At 32.2% G+C, this 18,213-nt stretch overlaps 1 protein-coding gene across 3 annotated transcripts in view; it reads left to right on the top strand.

The window, feature by feature from the left end:
* The window catches only part of LOC129944487 (klarsicht protein), a 466,409-nt gene that overhangs the window by 389,444 nt on the left and 58,752 nt on the right, over window positions 1–18,213 (top strand). For 2 of the 3 annotated variants that reach the window (XM_056053943.1, XM_056053944.1), the window contains exons 8-10: window positions 10,480–10,665; window positions 10,865–11,788; window positions 15,240–15,800. In XM_056053943.1, the coding sequence (XP_055909918.1) occupies window positions 10,480–10,665; window positions 10,865–11,788; window positions 15,240–15,800 (1,671 nt within the window). The remainder of the gene's footprint in view (window positions 1–10,479; window positions 10,666–10,864; window positions 11,789–15,239; window positions 15,801–18,213) is intronic. The other variant, XM_056053945.1, reaches the window with a different exon arrangement.

Genomic DNA, 18,213 nt, shown 5'->3' on the forward strand with positions numbered 1-18,213 from the left:
AGCTCATTAAATTCTGATCTTAACAGCATTGGGGAGTCAGAAACCCTGTAGAATTTAATGCTTCGAAAACTCAATGCTGTCTCCTGTCGTGGCGTAACACACCCCCGATGCACTTGCACCCAGGAAACTAATCAACTGTCAGTACATGGTTTTTGTATCACAGATCACCTTTAATGGAATGATCACATATTCGATATTCAAAAAATGCTGCCAGGTGCTTACGATTTCTGCGACGCACGGTGCAAGAAATTTTCCACCCCTTTTAATCCGACAGTAATTTACAAAGCCTTCATCCGTCCAAAACTTGAATATAACTAGCATATTTGGGCAGGAGCCTCTAAAACAAATTGGAGCCTTTTAGATAGGATACAAAAAAGAACTTTGAAAATGATAGGCGATAGAACTATAAATGAAACATTTACATCTCCCGAACACCGTCGCGTCGCAATGTTTCCTGCCTTTTGTTGTTTTACAAATACTTTTACAAACAATGTGTTGTCAAATAAGCCAGTTGCATTCCACCTCTTAAACGATTCAGCCGTAATACTCGCTTTTCCAGGAATGCTCAATGAGAAATGCATATAAAAGGTACTAATAACCCCTTGAGTGCTTGTAAATTATAAAAAAAAAATACAAAATCAGACCCTTCAAAATTTAGACTTTTATTTTTGTCAATCGTCAATTTTGACGCCAAAACAGGAATCGTGTTTAAAAGAAAACTACCAAGTTTATACCATAAGCTCTAGTTTTAAAGAACAAAATGAATAATAGTGGTCCAAGATGACAACCTTAAGGAACTCAAAAAAAAACTCTCTAGACGGCTTATGAGAGACAAAAGTTTTCTTTATCTTCAGTATAGGTCACCACACAAGAAAATATAATGGTTTTCTAAATAACTTTGACATCTGTGACGAAAAGTTGTATACTTTCAATCCAAAACCCAAATCATTCTTAAGATACACACTCAGAATTATATACCACAACGGTGACAACAATATAACATTCGATACGTTTGTGTGCATCTATGACTTATTTATAACAAAGCCTATAGCAAACCGACCACGGTTCGTAACCAAAAGCTGTCACATTATGCTAAGTCATGCGGTGTACAACTTTGTTTGGTTTATAATGAACTGAAACCAGCATCTTCTTTGTGAAGATATGTGACACAAAATAAAATCTTAACATTTCCTGGTTGATGCGGATGTGGATGTTCTTTGGTTACAAAATAAAATAACACAAGCTAAAGACCTCTCTTTTATTCTCCTTAAGAATTGGTAAAAATCGAAGATAAAATCAATAAAGAACAAACCTTGAGGCGATGGAAGAACTTTAAAAAGAGTAAAACAACATATTTTGATAAATTGATTTAAAAATAAGTTTTCCAATGAAATTTTATATATACTGCAACATTAATTTATTGCGGCCTCTTCTTCGCCTTTTTACGGTCCAGTAACATCAGGAACCATTAAATCTGTCAGAGAATCTTTTTATGAACTCAAAATGGATTACGACGACCTTCAATCTCAGAGATTTCGAAACATTTTATACACGTAATCTTTTTTCAAAAATAAATAAACTTTGTGTTGTAATAGTTTTTTTTTTGTAAAAATGTTTGGCAATAATTATTGTTTTTCTTTCCCATAAACCTCAATGATCCATCCTTAACCTTCAGATATTTTTTTATTTTTGTGTAACTTTAGTTGAATTTAATCAATGTTCTTAAACAAATTCTAAAAGCAAAAGAAAACGAACAACAAAAAAAACTAAAAACTAAATTTTTGCGTGGGTAGAATCTAAAAAGCGTATATCTGGAAAATTAATTTTACCTCATGGATGGATGCTGGGTTTTATCCGTCATCACTTAAAAATAAAAATAAAATAAAATATTTTGTGTTTAGCTTTGAGAATATAAATGATGATGCTTAACGTATTTATGTTTGAATTTTCGAATTAGGGCCAGACGATGGAATGTTTGTATATAAACTTATGTACAACCAAGCCACGAGAATATGAATAATGGGAATAATGTTGCTGAGAAAGACTCAATTTAACTTAAAAAAAAAAGAATTATTTAAAATTGATTACTAAATAAATATTTTTTTTATTGTGTGCGAATATTTATATTATTTTTGAATATTTTATGAAGATAATTTTTGTTAGATGTCATGAATTTTTCCTTTTAATTTATTATCTTTGTTTGATTTTTTGTCTAAACAAAGACTTATCAAAGAAGTAACAAGTGTGTTTCTGTTATTATAAATGACAATATTAATTTTGTGTTAAATATGAATAATTTGAATGTCATTTTTAAAAACTAACTACCTTCATACATGTTCGTTTATGGGTACGTGAAAAATGAGAAAAAAATTATAAAATATTCATTTAATTAAAAATAGTTTCAAACATCCTGCGTCGCTGGCTGTTTATCCTAATAATTTATGATAATTTTCAGTTCTTTGACTTTTGAATATTAAATTAGAATTAATTTTTATTAGACAGTTAGGAAAACATCATATGTTATGGGAACTGAGTAACTAAAATCTTCTGTTATAAGTTTTAAGAAAGGTAAAATTCACTCCGACTCTTTCATGCGAAATAATTCCTTTTGTTTGGCAACAAGCTGTGATGCTTTTTGCCATTTATAGAACTTTGAAAATATGCAATAAATAAGCCAATTTCTTCGAAATATTAGGTACGTTAAATCAAATTAGTTTAGTATTTTTAGTAAAACTAAAATTTTCAATTGAAGACATAAGTTTAACGTCAATATCTTTACTTGTTTTCAAAATATGTATAGTTTTTTGTCAGTTTTAATTTTTGGTGAAACAAAAATTTAGAATTAGAATTTTCTAAAAATGTTTAATTTGAATGTAAAGATATTTAAGAGAAAAACAATTTTTAACAATTTTTAGTTGAGACTTTTGCTAGTCTTGTCTCGGTCTCGTCGAATCGAAAAATTTCAGTCTCGTCTAAGTATCGGTCTCGATTTCGGTCTTTGTTTTCTCGTCAGTTTTTTTTTTTTATCGGAAAGCTCTTTTTTTAAATGTGAACTCCATCAATGAGGCAAGTTGGAAGTTGTAGACGTTTGACAGGTTATGGTTTGGCAAATATACAGTCTATTATTTTTTGACATACTTATACTTTTTTGTTTCAAATTTAATCTCGATAATATCATCCTTCAATGGTATTCGACGACAGTGTATATTATCCTGAAATGAAAGTTCCAACTATATTTGTATTTGGTCTCAAATAAGAGTAAGTGCTAACATCTTCTTTTTCTGGGCAACAACTCAAAATTCAAATCAGAAGCTTTTTCACATATTGAAATAGAAGCCATTCTTCTTCATGAAATCTAATAGATACTTGCGTGTTTTATTGATATTGCAAATTATGAAAAGTGGATGTACAAAGGTGAATATGTTGCAATTGTTCGAGAGTACAAATTCTTAGGGGTTTTGAGTCCAAGCTAGCGAAATCGAAAACTGAACTTTCTTCCGTTTGAAAACATTGCATCGATAATAAAGGTGTCGAGCATAGTTCAAAGCTAAAATTTTTTCATGCGATAGCAGCTTCTATAATGCTTAATGGAGCGCAAGCTTAAAGATATTGCCAATAGGAGGAGGTGGAAAGATTCCTCAGGTATTTCTCAAAGCACATTTTTCGGCTACCAATTTGCACTCCAATTTATTTGCTAAATTTGGAAACAACTGAACCTCCATTGTTCTTAAGGACCTAAAGCTGCATTTTGACTACATTATTAAAGTGATGGAAATGAAAGAAGAAAGTACTTAAAAAGATTTTTTCATCCAGGGGTTATCTAGTCAAAAAGTGGGAGGAGTTGGCTCTTAGCTTAGGTGAAAGTATCGAATTTTTCCCAGTATAAGGCAATATTAAAACAATAATAAAGATGTTAAGCCATGTCGTGTATAGAAGTTTTAAAGAGGAAGCTCAATCTTCGCAACATAGAATGATTTACAGTCAACTAAATTTAGATCTTCAATAACAAACATACCTCCTCAATCGTTTACCCATAAGTATGATAAATGTTATATTAAAAGTTAGAGGCAAACTATCAAATTTAAATTACATTCTGCATCGACCAGATCTGCCGATCCTATGCGACCTTTTCAATCTTAATGAGAGAGAAGATGTACACCACTTCGTTGCAAGATGTCCTGTTTTGAAAGAGTTTCGTATAAAATATTTTGGTGCAGCTGTGATGGAATTAGTCGAAACATTGGAAGTTCTGAATGGAAAAGTAGGCTGGAAAATGTAATATAAATATATTACAACCACATTGCGCTATAGACAACGTATCCGCGAAGGAGACTTTTATTTAAACAACTTGGTTAGTTATACAATTAAACTTAAATACATTGTCAATCTGGTAGACGGCCACTGGCCAAACCATATTTAACTTTTTCTAACTAACTAACTATTGATAATCCAATCCGAAAATAAAGCGTTTTAATTTAAAAAAAAATCAAGTCGATCCTAAAGCTTGTGCACGTTTGAATTAGTGTAATTTAGTTTCATTTCATGAATCGAAGAAGCATTATCAAAACACATTTTTGCGTTTTTATTTTCTTCCGAAAAGACCAACGAGACAGATCAAAACTGTCAGTCTCATCTAGGTATCGATCTAGGAAGCTTCAAAATTACTATAAACTCATCCCAGTTCCAAGAGACGAGGTTGCAACTAGTCTCGTCTCATTGCCAGCGATACTTAACCTTGTACTAAATGTGAAAAATGTTATGTTTGTCACATAAAATTATTTTGGAGGTAATGTCATTTTTTATTCAAAATATTTAGGCTAATAAATTTCTTTTTTCAATTTGATTATTGCTCAAAACACTGTCACTTGAATTTTGTTTTGGGCTTATATAGTTCGTACTCACGTTCAAACACACAAGTATTTCTTTAAACACTATAGATTTAGATTCTAAGGAGCTTAAAGTGTCGAGGAATTTCAGAGTTTTCAATTGGGCAAATCAAATACTACAACTTCCCAAAGTAGACCGATTACTATAACTTCAATAGAAAAGTTAAAATTATAAACCAAGTGTTTTTATAATATTTAAATGAAATATAATATAGTTTAGTTTCAAGCAATTTTGTTTTTGAATATTTCTCTTACCATAATTTTTATCAAAAAACTTATTCCAAAGTTTGTCAAACTGTAAAAAAATATTCAAATGCAACCTGTATTTATTATTATTTCAATCAGCGCTTTTGAAAATCCATTTGTAAAGGAATGCCTTTAATAAACAAAGTACATCAGCCTTTTATCTTTAAAGTCTCTCTGAAACTCAAGCCTAAAGTCCAAGTACAGACAAAATTGCGTGCCAAAAGTGACGATCTGTTAAAAATTATTTTATATTTACCTCTATTTCGAAATCCAAACCGTTCCTTTAGACCGAATGTAGAAACAACTTGCGGATAAATGTATTTAAAACCAAACGAAAGTTATTACTTTTACGAGAACAAACAGAAAAGGACCTAAGTGGTTGCCCTGAGGGACTCTTGACATAAATACATACCTTATGAAATTTTTTTCAAGAGTCCCTCAGGGCAACCACTTAGGTCCTTTTCTGTTTGTTGTTTTTTGCAATTTTAATAAAATGTTATAAAATATTCAAAAAAAATTATTTTGTGAAACATTCCGAAAAGAAAGAATTATCTGTTATGGCATCGACCTATTCTTATCAAAAACTTGAGAGGCTATACAAAACTATTTAAGACTAAAATTGATTACTTTCCATAAGCATATTTTAAGTTGACCTTAAACGAAAACACATCCATATGCACCCCTTCTTTAAAATAAATACCCTCATTTTTTCAGTTTTGTTGATAACTGAAGCATATTCGGTTCATATTTAAATTAAGTATGTATAAATTCTTCAAATTTGGAATTTCCATTTTATGAAAGTTCCCTTACAAAATTAATGCGCCATTAAAGACTCTTATTTCGAAACCCCTCTCACAACTACCAAACAAACAATGAACTTACTTTCTTAACCATAACTCTTTAGTCTAATCTATCTTTTGTATAAAATGTCCCTCTTTGTTGACGTGTTGAAAAATTTATAAGCGCGCACCTACTCGCAACCTGAACTACGTTTACTTTTTTCCTTTAAACAGAATAATTTTTAAAAAAGCGTTACGCACTAAACACAATATACGCACCACGAGTAGGAGTATACGTATTCTTTTCTTTTCTTTTCTTTTCTTTTCTTTTGAGTCGTCCTTTTTCAATTTACATGTGAATAAGCGTGACAAAAGGAGAGTAAGAAAAAGAAAAGACTCCTTATAGACCTAATTGTATGTCGTCTAAAATTTACAAAAAACACGTTCAGCTTAAACCTATGTATATAAAGTGTAAGTGGGCTTCATTGAATTTCCTTCTTATATTAAGAAAAATGACAATGACTTTTAACAATACAAAGTGAAACTAAAAAAAAAAACGAAATTCGTTCAAAAGGACTTAAGAAAATGAATGAGGGTTGAAAAATAAGCACCTAACCACCAATTTATGTCCACAACGATGATAAATGGTGTGAGAGGTGGCTCCATCTAGTGTTGCTATAAATTCCAAAAAAAACTCAAAAAACACTCGACTATAGTATTAATCTTTCAAGTCACCTTCATGCCGACACTGACTGTCATTCATATGGAATATAGCAGCATATCTACACACTTTAATATACGGGCTACGAGCGACAGACGACGAAGACGTAAAGACTTGGTTCGTTACTACGGGTGTCGGGCGTATGAAAAGCGTATGAAAAGAGGCCAAATTGTAGCGGCATATACCTACTAGGAGCGTTTTTTTCTTAACATACTCGTACTCTGAACTCTTATACTCAATTTGATTATTAATTATATGCACATGCGTCCAACGCTTTAATTGAAATATTATACGGAACGCTACCCACGCTCCTCCTCATCATAATACATACTACGATATTCAGTTATAAGTTCAGAAGACTCCGTATTCGTATTATTCGAAGCCCCCCCTCTTCATTCATGACGAGATGTTGAAAAATGAAACTTTCGTAACTACACACAGAATCAAGGCTAGGCCATAAAGTTTGTCCTGAATTGCATTATTTACCATTATATGAGTCGAGAGTACGTCTATGTATAAATAATGAATGAAGTCGGGGCTTTCAAAGTCAAGAGCACGACCGACATACTTTGAATAAAATGAGATTAATATAAAATAAAATAAGGCACCACTCTAAAAAAGATATCATAAAGGTGGATTGCTTTTAAGATCTATTTTATTTCTTTAAGACGAAGAACTATATTTTTGTTTTGTTAGTTGTTGATTTTGTTTTAGTTGATGGGATATAAATTTACATAATATTATTTTTTATGAAATTTAAGTGGCAAAATTTATAAGATAATAGTTTAGGCATTAATTTAGAACAAACAAATTGTGGAGGTCTTTTTGAAATTAGATTTATAAAAAGATCGTGGGTTGAAAAGTACTTTGACTTTGAGTATCTTTCATTTGTGTGAGGAAAGCAATTTTCAGATTTACTTAGGGATAGAGATTGTTCTTTAGGCAATAGGTTCAAAAATTGAACCTAAAAGACTTTAATTTTCTTGCAAATACAAATATAACACCAAATTTATTCATTGATTTAAGAAAAATCACTATAAATGTCACTTTGGCAGTTAGAACACTTTTAAAAAATGTTGCTGTCGAAATCAAAAAGAAAAATTGAAGAACTCAACTGACTGCAGTTTTGTGTCAATAAATGACACTCTGTTTATTTACCGTGAGTCTGTCAAATATTATTGATTTGCCTTATCTAAATGCAGTCATTTATTGGCTTAAGTGTATTCATAGATTTGAAAAAAAATCACTTAATGTCACTTTGACAGTTTGTAAAACTTTAAACTTTTTAAAAATACGAATCCTAAAAGCCAAAACAACACAAACAAAAAACTCAACAAATATTTCTCTAAAGTCAATAAATGACGAACTGTTTATTTCCAAAGATCCGTCACTTAAAAAAATCAGCTTGAGTCATTTATTGAGATACTCTCAGCATAACTGAGAACCCAAATGACAGCACCTTATGTTTCCAATAAAACGGCTTACCTTATTTCAATATTTAAGTCAATAAATGACGTACTGTTTATTTCCGACTAAACGTTAATTAATGAGAGGCCTTAAACTAAGATTCGAACAAATTCAACTGATTTCGGATTGTGTCAATAGAAGACTCGCTTTTTATCTACCGTCACTCCGTCAAATATTATTGATTTTATTTATTAAAATGCAGTCATTCATTGGCTTAAATCTAATCATTGATTCAAACAAAATCACTTAGTGTCACTTTGACAGTTTATCAAACTTTAAAATTATAAAAATAAGAATCCTAAAAACCAAAAGAACCCAAATGAAGAAAAAACTCGTAAAATATTGATTTTCAAAGTCAATAAATGGCGCACTGTTTGTTTCCAAAGATCCGTCAATTAATAATCGCTTAAGTCATTTATTGACTAAAGCTAAAAACTCAAAATAATCTTTAACTTGTGTAAAAATATAGGTGGAATTCTGTCATTTTACTGACGACACCTTATGTTTCCAATAAAAACACTTATCTGATTGTAGTTTTTAAGTCAATATAAGACACGCTGTTTATTAACGGTCAATACGTCAAACATCACTTTGACAGTTTTTCAAACTTTAAACTTTAAAAAAATACGGATTCTAAAAGCCAACACAACACAAATGAATAAAAAACTTAACAAATATTGATTTTTAAAGTCATTAAATGACGCGCTATTTATTTTCAAGGACCCGTCAATTATTAATCGGGTAAGTCATTCATTGACTTAACCATGGCTGAGAACTCAAAATAATCTTTTACCTGTGTAAAATTCTGTCAATTAAATGACGACACCTTATGTTTCCAATAATGTAGTGTTTGAGTCAATAAATGACGCACTGTCTATTTCCAACCAAACGTCAATTATTGACTGGCCTTAAACTAAAATTCAAAAAAATTCAACTGATTTTGGGTTGTGTCAATAAAAGACTCGCTGTTTATTTACCGTCATTCTGTCAAATATTATTGATTGCCCTAATTAAAATGAAGTCATTTATTGCCTTAAATCAAATCATTGATTATAACAAAATCACTTAATGTCACTTTGACCGTTTTTCAAGCTTTGAACTTTTCAAAAATACGAATCCTAAAAGCCAAAACAACATATATGAAGAAAAAACTTAACACATATTGGTTTTCAAAGTCAATAAATGACTCACTGTTTATTTCCAAGGATTCTTCAATCAATAATCGCCTGAGTCATTTATTGACTTAATCATAGCTGAAAACTCAAAATAAAATTTTCTAGAATTCTGTTATTTAAATGACGACACCTTATGTTTAATGATCAGCCTTAAACATTTCTTGACAAACAAAATTCTTTCATCATTGCAAAAATAAGTTTGACTTTTTATTGGAATTCTGTCATTTAAATGACGGCTTTCATTTTCTATTTTACTGAGTCAAAAGTGTATTTATTTTGAAAATATGAACCGTTTTCGAAATTAAAATTTATAATTTTGACCTATTTAATTAATAAATTGTGGATTTATTACTTTCGAAACTTGTCAATTATTGACTTACTTTTTTTAGACTTATGTCACATTTTGACTTAAAATTATGTCATTAGAAAAACACAAACAACAAAAATAATTGCTTGTGTAAAATATATACATAAATGATAATTCATATAAAAGTGACTACCAGTCAACCTTAACGTCATTAAAAGTTGATGTCAATTTTATTTATTTCATTGGCATTATTTCCCACGTTTGAACGTCAATTCGAAAATTCATGTTTTATTGACACACATAATTTGTTTAAAATACGAAACCCTAATAATGCAACATTGTCAACCTAATAATCACATTTCTATTGGCTTGTTGTCATTTAAATGACAACTTAAAAACAAATTGAATAGAAATTTCAAACATCCGTCATTTAAATGACAACTTAAAAACAAATTGAATAGAAATTTCATATATCTGTTTTGAGAGAAAACAAGTTCGTTAAACTTTATGAATTAGAAAATAAGTAACTGCTTTGAATCGGCTATTTTGAATCGTGAAAAGAACTGATTCGTTTTTATTACAGATGATTTTCGAATTTGAGTTTAAGATTTACACTTTTTTGCAAATATGTTTCAATTTTAATTTTTTAAGTACAACAGTGGCTAACTTTGTTCAACTGTTGAATTTCAAAACATAATCTTTTCAACCCCTCAAATGTAACCGTCATAGAAATGCTAGTTTGAATTTTGATACTTTTCTTTGCTGCGTACTTTATTTTTGGGTACCACAAGGCTGTGTTCTGACTACTTTTCTTTTCTATAAAATAAATGTTTTGGAATTTATTTATTATTTTTGTTTCTTTAAACACTTTTAAAATATTCCTTTTTTCTATTTACAGAACCTTCTCAGGAGTGGTGGTGCAACAACAAGCGAGGAAACCGACGAAGAGCCAGCTTCAAAATTAGCCCGTCTATCGGACTCAGAAAGTGACGATTCTACTCATTCAGCTGAAGAACATCGTGTAGCACTTAGAACAACCGCTGAATGTTGTAAGAAAGCTGCAAAGAAATCGAATTGCAACAAGGTAAGTTTTATGTTCTTTTTTCTTTTTCAAACCCTCTATTTTTATCTGTTGTGAAAGCTTAAACGCACGCAACCCAAATACTTTGATTTGCTTTAAAAAAAAAACTAACTCAAAAATTATTCTCTTTCTAACTTTTCTCCCTATGTGTTTTTTGTCCCTTCCTCGATATCCTTCCCCTTATTGCTTTTTGCATTTTTAGACTGACTACGCTGATGGTGACGACGAAGACGACGGTGAAGACGAAATCGATCATCCACAGAGCGGTCACTCAACTGCCAATTGGTCAAGTTTGAGTTTCAACACTGTCTTGACCCAGGAACGGGTCCATCAGTGCTGCATTACTACATCGCTTGCATCGACCGACTTCGATGCCGATTCCGAAGGCAGCGATTATGAAGTTGTAAAACGTTCGCGTCGCAGTGAAAAATACCCCACCTCGGGGGTCGTCGGCAATTCTAATAATAATTATCGTTGCTTGCTGTCAACGCCCGTGCGAAATCATAACGCCGCCAGTTTTAATCCCTTCCATTCGCAGCTGCTTAGCTCCGAAAATGATTCAGTGTTTATTTTGAGTGATAGCATGGACAGTAAATCGCTAATGCAATCGAAATTGCTAAATGGTAGCTCTGCGGGTGGTGCCGGTGAATTATCTAAACAATCACCCCAACCGCTCCAACAGCAACATAATTCACCTAAATTGCTTAACATAAGCAATCACAATATTACTCGCCTGTCACCGCAGCAACAACAACAACAACAACTACAACATCAAAACCAATTGCTGCTTGTAAATTCAAAATCAGGAACGGCAGCTACGTCTACGGTCTTGACAACATCGCCCTGCAGCAATGGCGGCGGCGGTGTCAGCAGCCACAACATTAATGGCAATAGTAACATAGGCTGCACTGTTGGTGCTGGAAATTTAAATGGAAATGGAAACACGCCAGTCAGCAATGCCGCCGCCGTTGGAATAAGGAAACGTCATCGAAACATTGACATTTCTAAATTCAATGAGTCCAATCGAAAGTCAAATAGTTGTGCCATATTCTATTTTAAGCATTTGGATACGGATAACGAGACGAATTTTAGCGGCGGTGCCCTGTCATCGTCGCATGGAAGCGATGTAAGTATAGATGTAGATAGTTTTTGGTGGTGGGATTTGATTTATTGGTGATATTGGGGGCGGTGCTGCTTATCATCAAGTGATGGTGGTGGCTCACGATAATGTTAAAAAGGAATAAGGTCAAATGAGTAATTTTAGACCATCAATAAAGACCATTGTGAACTAAGCTGTCAGCAGCTGTGATTAAGGGGGCCTTAAAACTTTTGTCGAAATTCTTGATTTTCCGAATTATAGCCCATCAAAGTTATGAGTGGGTGGATTTTGAGATGATGAGTGTTAATAAATATTTGTGTATACTTTTTTTTTAAGTAAATATTTTGAATCTGACCTCGTGTCGGTCTATTCATTTTTAGGCTTTTACTTTGTGCCCTTAGTTTTTTGTTGTTGTTATTCTTGTACGAGGTTGCGACATAAGAAGACCCAAACGTAAAATTACATTTTTGTTTAGTTCTGTTCCATTGTGACGTTCCATTTTTAAAAATGTCTATGAAGTAAACCAATTGAATTTTAATTTTTCAAAATAAATCAAATTGTGCTCTAAAAATTTGTACATATGTAGTTTTCTAACTAAAACAGTTTAAAAAAAAGATGGTACACTATGGCGTATGCGTACTTTTCGTATTGTATTTAAATAAAAAAAATGCTCCATTTTTATTTTTGTACATTACTTTAATTTATTTGAAAATCTTCGATTATTTCAAACATAAAGGCATCACTAAGATAGAGGAAAACGCATAATAACGCTTACCCAATAAGAAATAGTGTAGAATTTTAGATTTTCAGATATCGGAACTCTAAAAGTTTTTGGACCAAAACTCTTATAAGGCACATTTTGTATGAAATTATTAATACAAACAAAAATTGTAAAAATTATCATTTATAGAAGTTTTTTAATTGGTTTTAAAACTCTTTAAAATGTAAAGCTTTTTGGAAATAAATTTTGCAAGCATCGTGCATTTAAAACTACCCCAAAATTGCATCTTCAAAAACACGGAAATAATTCAAAACAAAAACCAATAGAGACAAATATTGAAGATAATCAATTTATTCTTGATTAACATTATATTTAAAATACAAATAAATTTCAAAATTTTAAATATTATGGACTTAAAACTAACATTTTGTTCCCTCTATTTCTTCAATAAATATAATATGTGCCACAAGGTTGAATTCTAAGTCCGCAATTTTTTACATTTTAAATCTTTCTATTTTTTTATTTCATGAATAGATAAATTGAGCGTTCAGTAGTTTTTTTTTTAAATAAATCAGAACAAGTCAATACCCTTAGCTTTCAAATTCAAGTCCAAGTAAAGGTTGTTTTTATTAAAACGTGCAATGTTTTTTTTCGGAATTGGTCTTTTTGACAGTTGTCACTTGACTTATAGTCCAGATAATAAAGGTTTTCACATCAAAAAAAAATCCAACAGTTTTGAAACTTGTCACACTTACTAAGGGATGTCTGGTAAAGACCTAAAAAAAAGTCCCCAAGAATCTGATGTGAGCTCTAGCGGCAGTTAAGAGAAACATGGAGTTTGTTTCAGTTTTCACGTTTATCTCGAAAACTTTTTGTCGTATCAAAAAGTGTTGTTTCACAAAATAAAAGCTCATTAAATTTTATAAAAAAAAGCTTTCATTATTTTTTTTCGTATCTCTTATAGTTTATAAAATAACTCTAGCAGCAGTCAAGAGAAACACGCGGATTTTTGGGTTTATCTGGAAAACTATTTGTCGTATCAAAAAATAATCTTCTACAGAATTAAAGTTTATTAAATTTCCTAAAGAAATATGATATTAATTTGTTTGTACTTTAAGTAAAAAAGAGATACGAAAAAAATTCATGAAAGCTTTTTTTAATAAAATTTTATGAGTTTTAATTTTTCGAAACAAAATTTTTTGATCCGACAAATAGTTTTCGAGATAAACCCAAAAATCCGCGTGTTTCTCTTCACTGCTGCTAGAGCTCACGTCGGATTCTTGGAGATTTTTTTTGGTCATCACCATTCCTTAGTAAGTGCGCCAAGTTTCAAAACTGTTGGATTTTTTTGCTGATAGTTTCTTTCGCGCGTATCAATGTGATGTAGCCTCCAAAATCGTGCAATTTAACACTGCTTAACTATTATGTGTGGGGTTATTTGAGGTCTCTTGTCTACGCAGATAAGTCCAATGCCCGAGACTATTGACGCGTTGGAAAATAATATTTGGCGTGTTATTCTTGAGATCATACCCAAACTGGTTCCATAAGGAAAAAAGTGATCGAAAGTTATGCCTCTTGTCTATAATTTATTCTAGGCTCCAGCAGTGGCCACTTGTCCAAAACCATTTTTAAAATAGAATTTTAAATCTTTTTAAAGCTGCACATTTGGCCATAATATTAAATTGTATCCGTTTTGTTTGTTCTTGAAAATCGCACGTTTTAAAAAAACACGCTTTATCTTAAAATTACCACAAGTTTAAAATTTCAAAATTTTATCTTAATTCATCTTGAGGTTATTTTTGAAGCATATGGACTTTTTTTTAGAGGGAAGCATTTCTTTTGTCTTTATTTTGATTCCCGTCTCGTTTAAAATCAAGTACGGTCATGGTTGAAGACACCGAAATAACTATTGTCGTTCAAAACTGACAATAAATAATGGAGAACAAAAATACTACAAATTTGACCGCCAAACACTGTTTTTTAAACTATCAAATTCCCTCCTGCACCCCCCTTTAAAATTTCTTTAAGGCTTTATTTCGAAAGTAATTTTTGAAGTAAGTAAACAACATGCATTTAGTTTACTTTCTATTTTCCTTAAAACCAACCTTTACAAATTCCATTGTTACTTATATTTCCTTGTAGAAGATGGTGCAAATGGCATCCTGTAAAGTCATTTCCGTTTGTTTTTGGTAATCTTAAATTATCTCAAGTCGTGTTCACATTGATTTCACATTGAAGATATTTCTCTATCTGCCCAAAGAGCATCACCAAAATACAAAACCAATGTAATTAGAGCGCAACCCAAACCCAGACCGGAACCCAACGATAAATTTAAGGTTAAAACAGAAAAGAAGCCTCTCAAACCAGCGGCGAAGGAGGAGATTGTAATACCCATAAAGTGCATGTGCCTGCTTCGCTTTCTACTACCATGTTTAAATACTTGGATCTTTTTTTTTTGTCATGTGCCCTCCTATGTCTGTATAGATATTTTTGTTAACTAATTAACCTTGCATCCATCTCATGCACCCAGCCTTTAACAAACCATTTATACTAATTCCAGTTCACCTGCGATGTGATTGTTGAACTTCCATCTTCCATCTTTCATCTTCAATCCAATTCCAAGATGTTTACCATTTCACGATTTCATTTCACATTTTCCAAAACAAATTTATAAACTTTTTTGTCTCTTAGCAAATTTGTTTGTTTATAAGTTCCATTCAATTAAAATTGTTCTTTTTTTTTTATTTCTCTAAATAGATCTCGAAATCTGCTGAACCATCTTCTGACGACGACGAAGGATGGCTCTACACAAACAGTGCTGAACATTGCATCGACGGAAGTCATCGCCAAACGAAAATCGTCGTGAATCAAGAAAAGAGTCACCATCACCACCAACATCAACATCAACATCACCATCACAGCAAAGCTAACAACTCCTCATCGCAGCTCAGTACAAACGACGATTCTGATAAGGAGAACAAAACAGGCACAGCTGTAACATCGATTTTGGCCAACAACGCCAACAGTGGCGGTAGCAGCAGCAATAGTAACAGTAACCAAACTACACCGTCCATTCGAAGCTCTTCATCGCTGAACTCGTCCAGTCAGATTGCTATAACCGAAATTCAATTGAACGGCGGTGGAGGCAGCAGCAATTATAGTGGCAGTACAACTGGCAGTTTTATTGGCTGTGCTGCGACCTCAACGACAGTAGTTATGCATCGCAGCGTAATGGAGCTGCAGTTGGGCAGTAACAATAGCATCAGTCAAGGCAGCAGCACTAACATAACCTCCCGGAGTCCCAATAGGAGCGTTCAGGTTAGTAGGTATTGCGGTTTTAAGCCCAAAAACAAGAAAAAATAATCAAAAAAGCACAGGAAAATAAATTTCCTTAAGGAAGCGTTTCGAGTGATTTATTCGGGTGCAGCAGCTGCTGTTTGGGTTTGGGTTTGGATTTGGGATCGAGTAAAAGTTTCCCAGGTGTTCGTTAGTTTTGGTTTTTATTTCGGTTGTTGCCTGCGCAACACGCCTTCAATTTATCTCCTACGCATATATATGCGAGCGATTGGAACGACCCTAAGCCTATGCCTATGTCTATCTAACCAAACCACTTATCTGATGATTTTCTTCCTCTGGATTTCCGATGTCAAAAGATTCAGGTTCATTGGGAGTTTTGGTGTGTTTGATGTGAGATTAGTTTTTGTGGGCGGTGGACTACGCCTGCTTAGGCAAGCGGTTGACCTACAAAAAATCTCCAACATCGATCTTTTTTGGTGTAAATACCTCCTGGACATGACAAAGAGCAATGTTAATTTAGAGTATAGATAAGAGGGCATGTTTTCTTTTTTGTTTGTGTTGTGTTTTTCTTTTTAATCGAAAGTCCTACTGCGGAGAATTTACACCCAAGTGTGTTCGTTCACACCAAAAAATGCAACAGAAAAAATCTACACTGAGAAAAAAAGTTCCATTGGGTTTCAATTGGTGAACTTTAAACTATAGAAATGTTTGTTCGACTCTTTCAAATAGACTGAAAACGACTTGACATATCAGAATCGTCAAATTTTGAAGGTTAATCAAAAAAAGGTAATATTTACTCGATAGTTTGGTTTTGACATACTTATCTATATTTTTAAGGAGTTTTTGACTTTAAAATTTTTAACGTTTGAACTCGATAGTTTCTAGATAATTTGTTTTCTTTACGTCTAAGCTCCGCAAATACCTTTAAATGTAAAAAAGTGTTCAATGACATACATTAACTCGATAGTTGCATTTCGATAAAACAGCTGTTTGACACATAAAATGACAGCTGTCATAGAAGCGTGTAGATTTGGTAAGATATAAGTTTTGTTTTGTTTGTAAGCTCTAGTTAAAACATGTACTTGATAGTTTCAACTCGTTATTTTTCTTTCTTCTTTGTTTTTCAATAAAACAAAAATGACAGTTGTTACTTTTCAGTATGTATTGAATTCAATTCCTGTCTTAATGTAGACATACCAATTACTGGTTTCACGACTCTTAGAAAATCTCTTGTTTCCAAATAAAGATGTATTCCAAGAAAAGAAGTTTAACTTCAATCTTAAACTTACTTCATAAATTGTGTCTATGTCACTTGTCACTTTCGAAGACCTAAGCTTTATTTAAAACAAGTACCCGATAGTTTCAACACGTTATTTTTCTTGCTCCTCTGTTTTCCTTATAAAACAAAAATGACAGCTGTCACTTTTCAGATTGTCTTGAATTTAGTTCCTGTCGTAATGTTGACATCCCATTAAATTTGTTTGTTTTATGATTTTTAGAAAATCTCTTGTTTTCGAACAAAGATTTATTCCAAGAAAAGAGTTTAACTTCGGTCTTAAAATAACTTCATAAATTGTGTCCATGTAGTTTGTCACTTTTGAGGACCCAATTTTTTTTACTATTACTACCCACACGTCAAAATTTCATTGAAGTAAACTCTTCTCTGTGTACAGATCTTAAACGTGAGACCACTTAAACATGACACTTTGACATGAACAATTTCCACCGTCTAATTGAGGTAACTTGTGTCCTAGTCCTGTTTATACTCATATACTCGTAGTATTATATTTGCCCACTGTCACGAACGTTTTTGGGCGTGCGCAGCGCTCTGCACGTCTCTCTTTTACTCGATGTAAGTCTACTTTTGGGTGTAAATTTGAGCGAATTGTTTGGATTTTTATTCCTCACCCACACGATAAAATTGTTTAAGGATAGAGTACGTCGTCGCTGAATAGTTGAGGTATTTGATTTTAACAAAAGTGAGCATAGATAGACATAAGTTAAATACCAAACTTGCACAATGTGCAAATGTACATTGTTCAGAAGAAAGTAAGGAGACCTACTTATAAAGTTTTATAACAAAGGTTTGTAGTTTTGTTTATGGAAGATATTACAAAATAAAAGACTTTTCAAAAAAGGCCATAAGATTGATTCAACTTTCATTTAATGGAGAAGTAGGGCTACTTTCTAACTAGGCCACTTCAAGGCAAATCCGATTTCAAAGAGATTTAAAAAATCTTTCCATGTAAAGCAACAATATCAAAATTACTTAAGACGATGTTCACATTGGTCTCTTTTTTCTCTCATGATTGTTTCTCGCTTCCTCTTAATTTGGATAAAAATGTCTGCCTCACTTCTAGTCTCTTCTTAAGTTAGCAGTGGGAAGAAGATGTCAAAATGAGTGGCATCAAAAATACCAATGTGAATACAGCCT

This window comes from Eupeodes corollae, chromosome 2 (assembly GCF_945859685.1).
Source record: "Eupeodes corollae chromosome 2, idEupCoro1.1, whole genome shotgun sequence".
Lineage (NCBI taxonomy): Eukaryota > Metazoa > Arthropoda > Insecta > Diptera > Syrphidae > Eupeodes > Eupeodes corollae.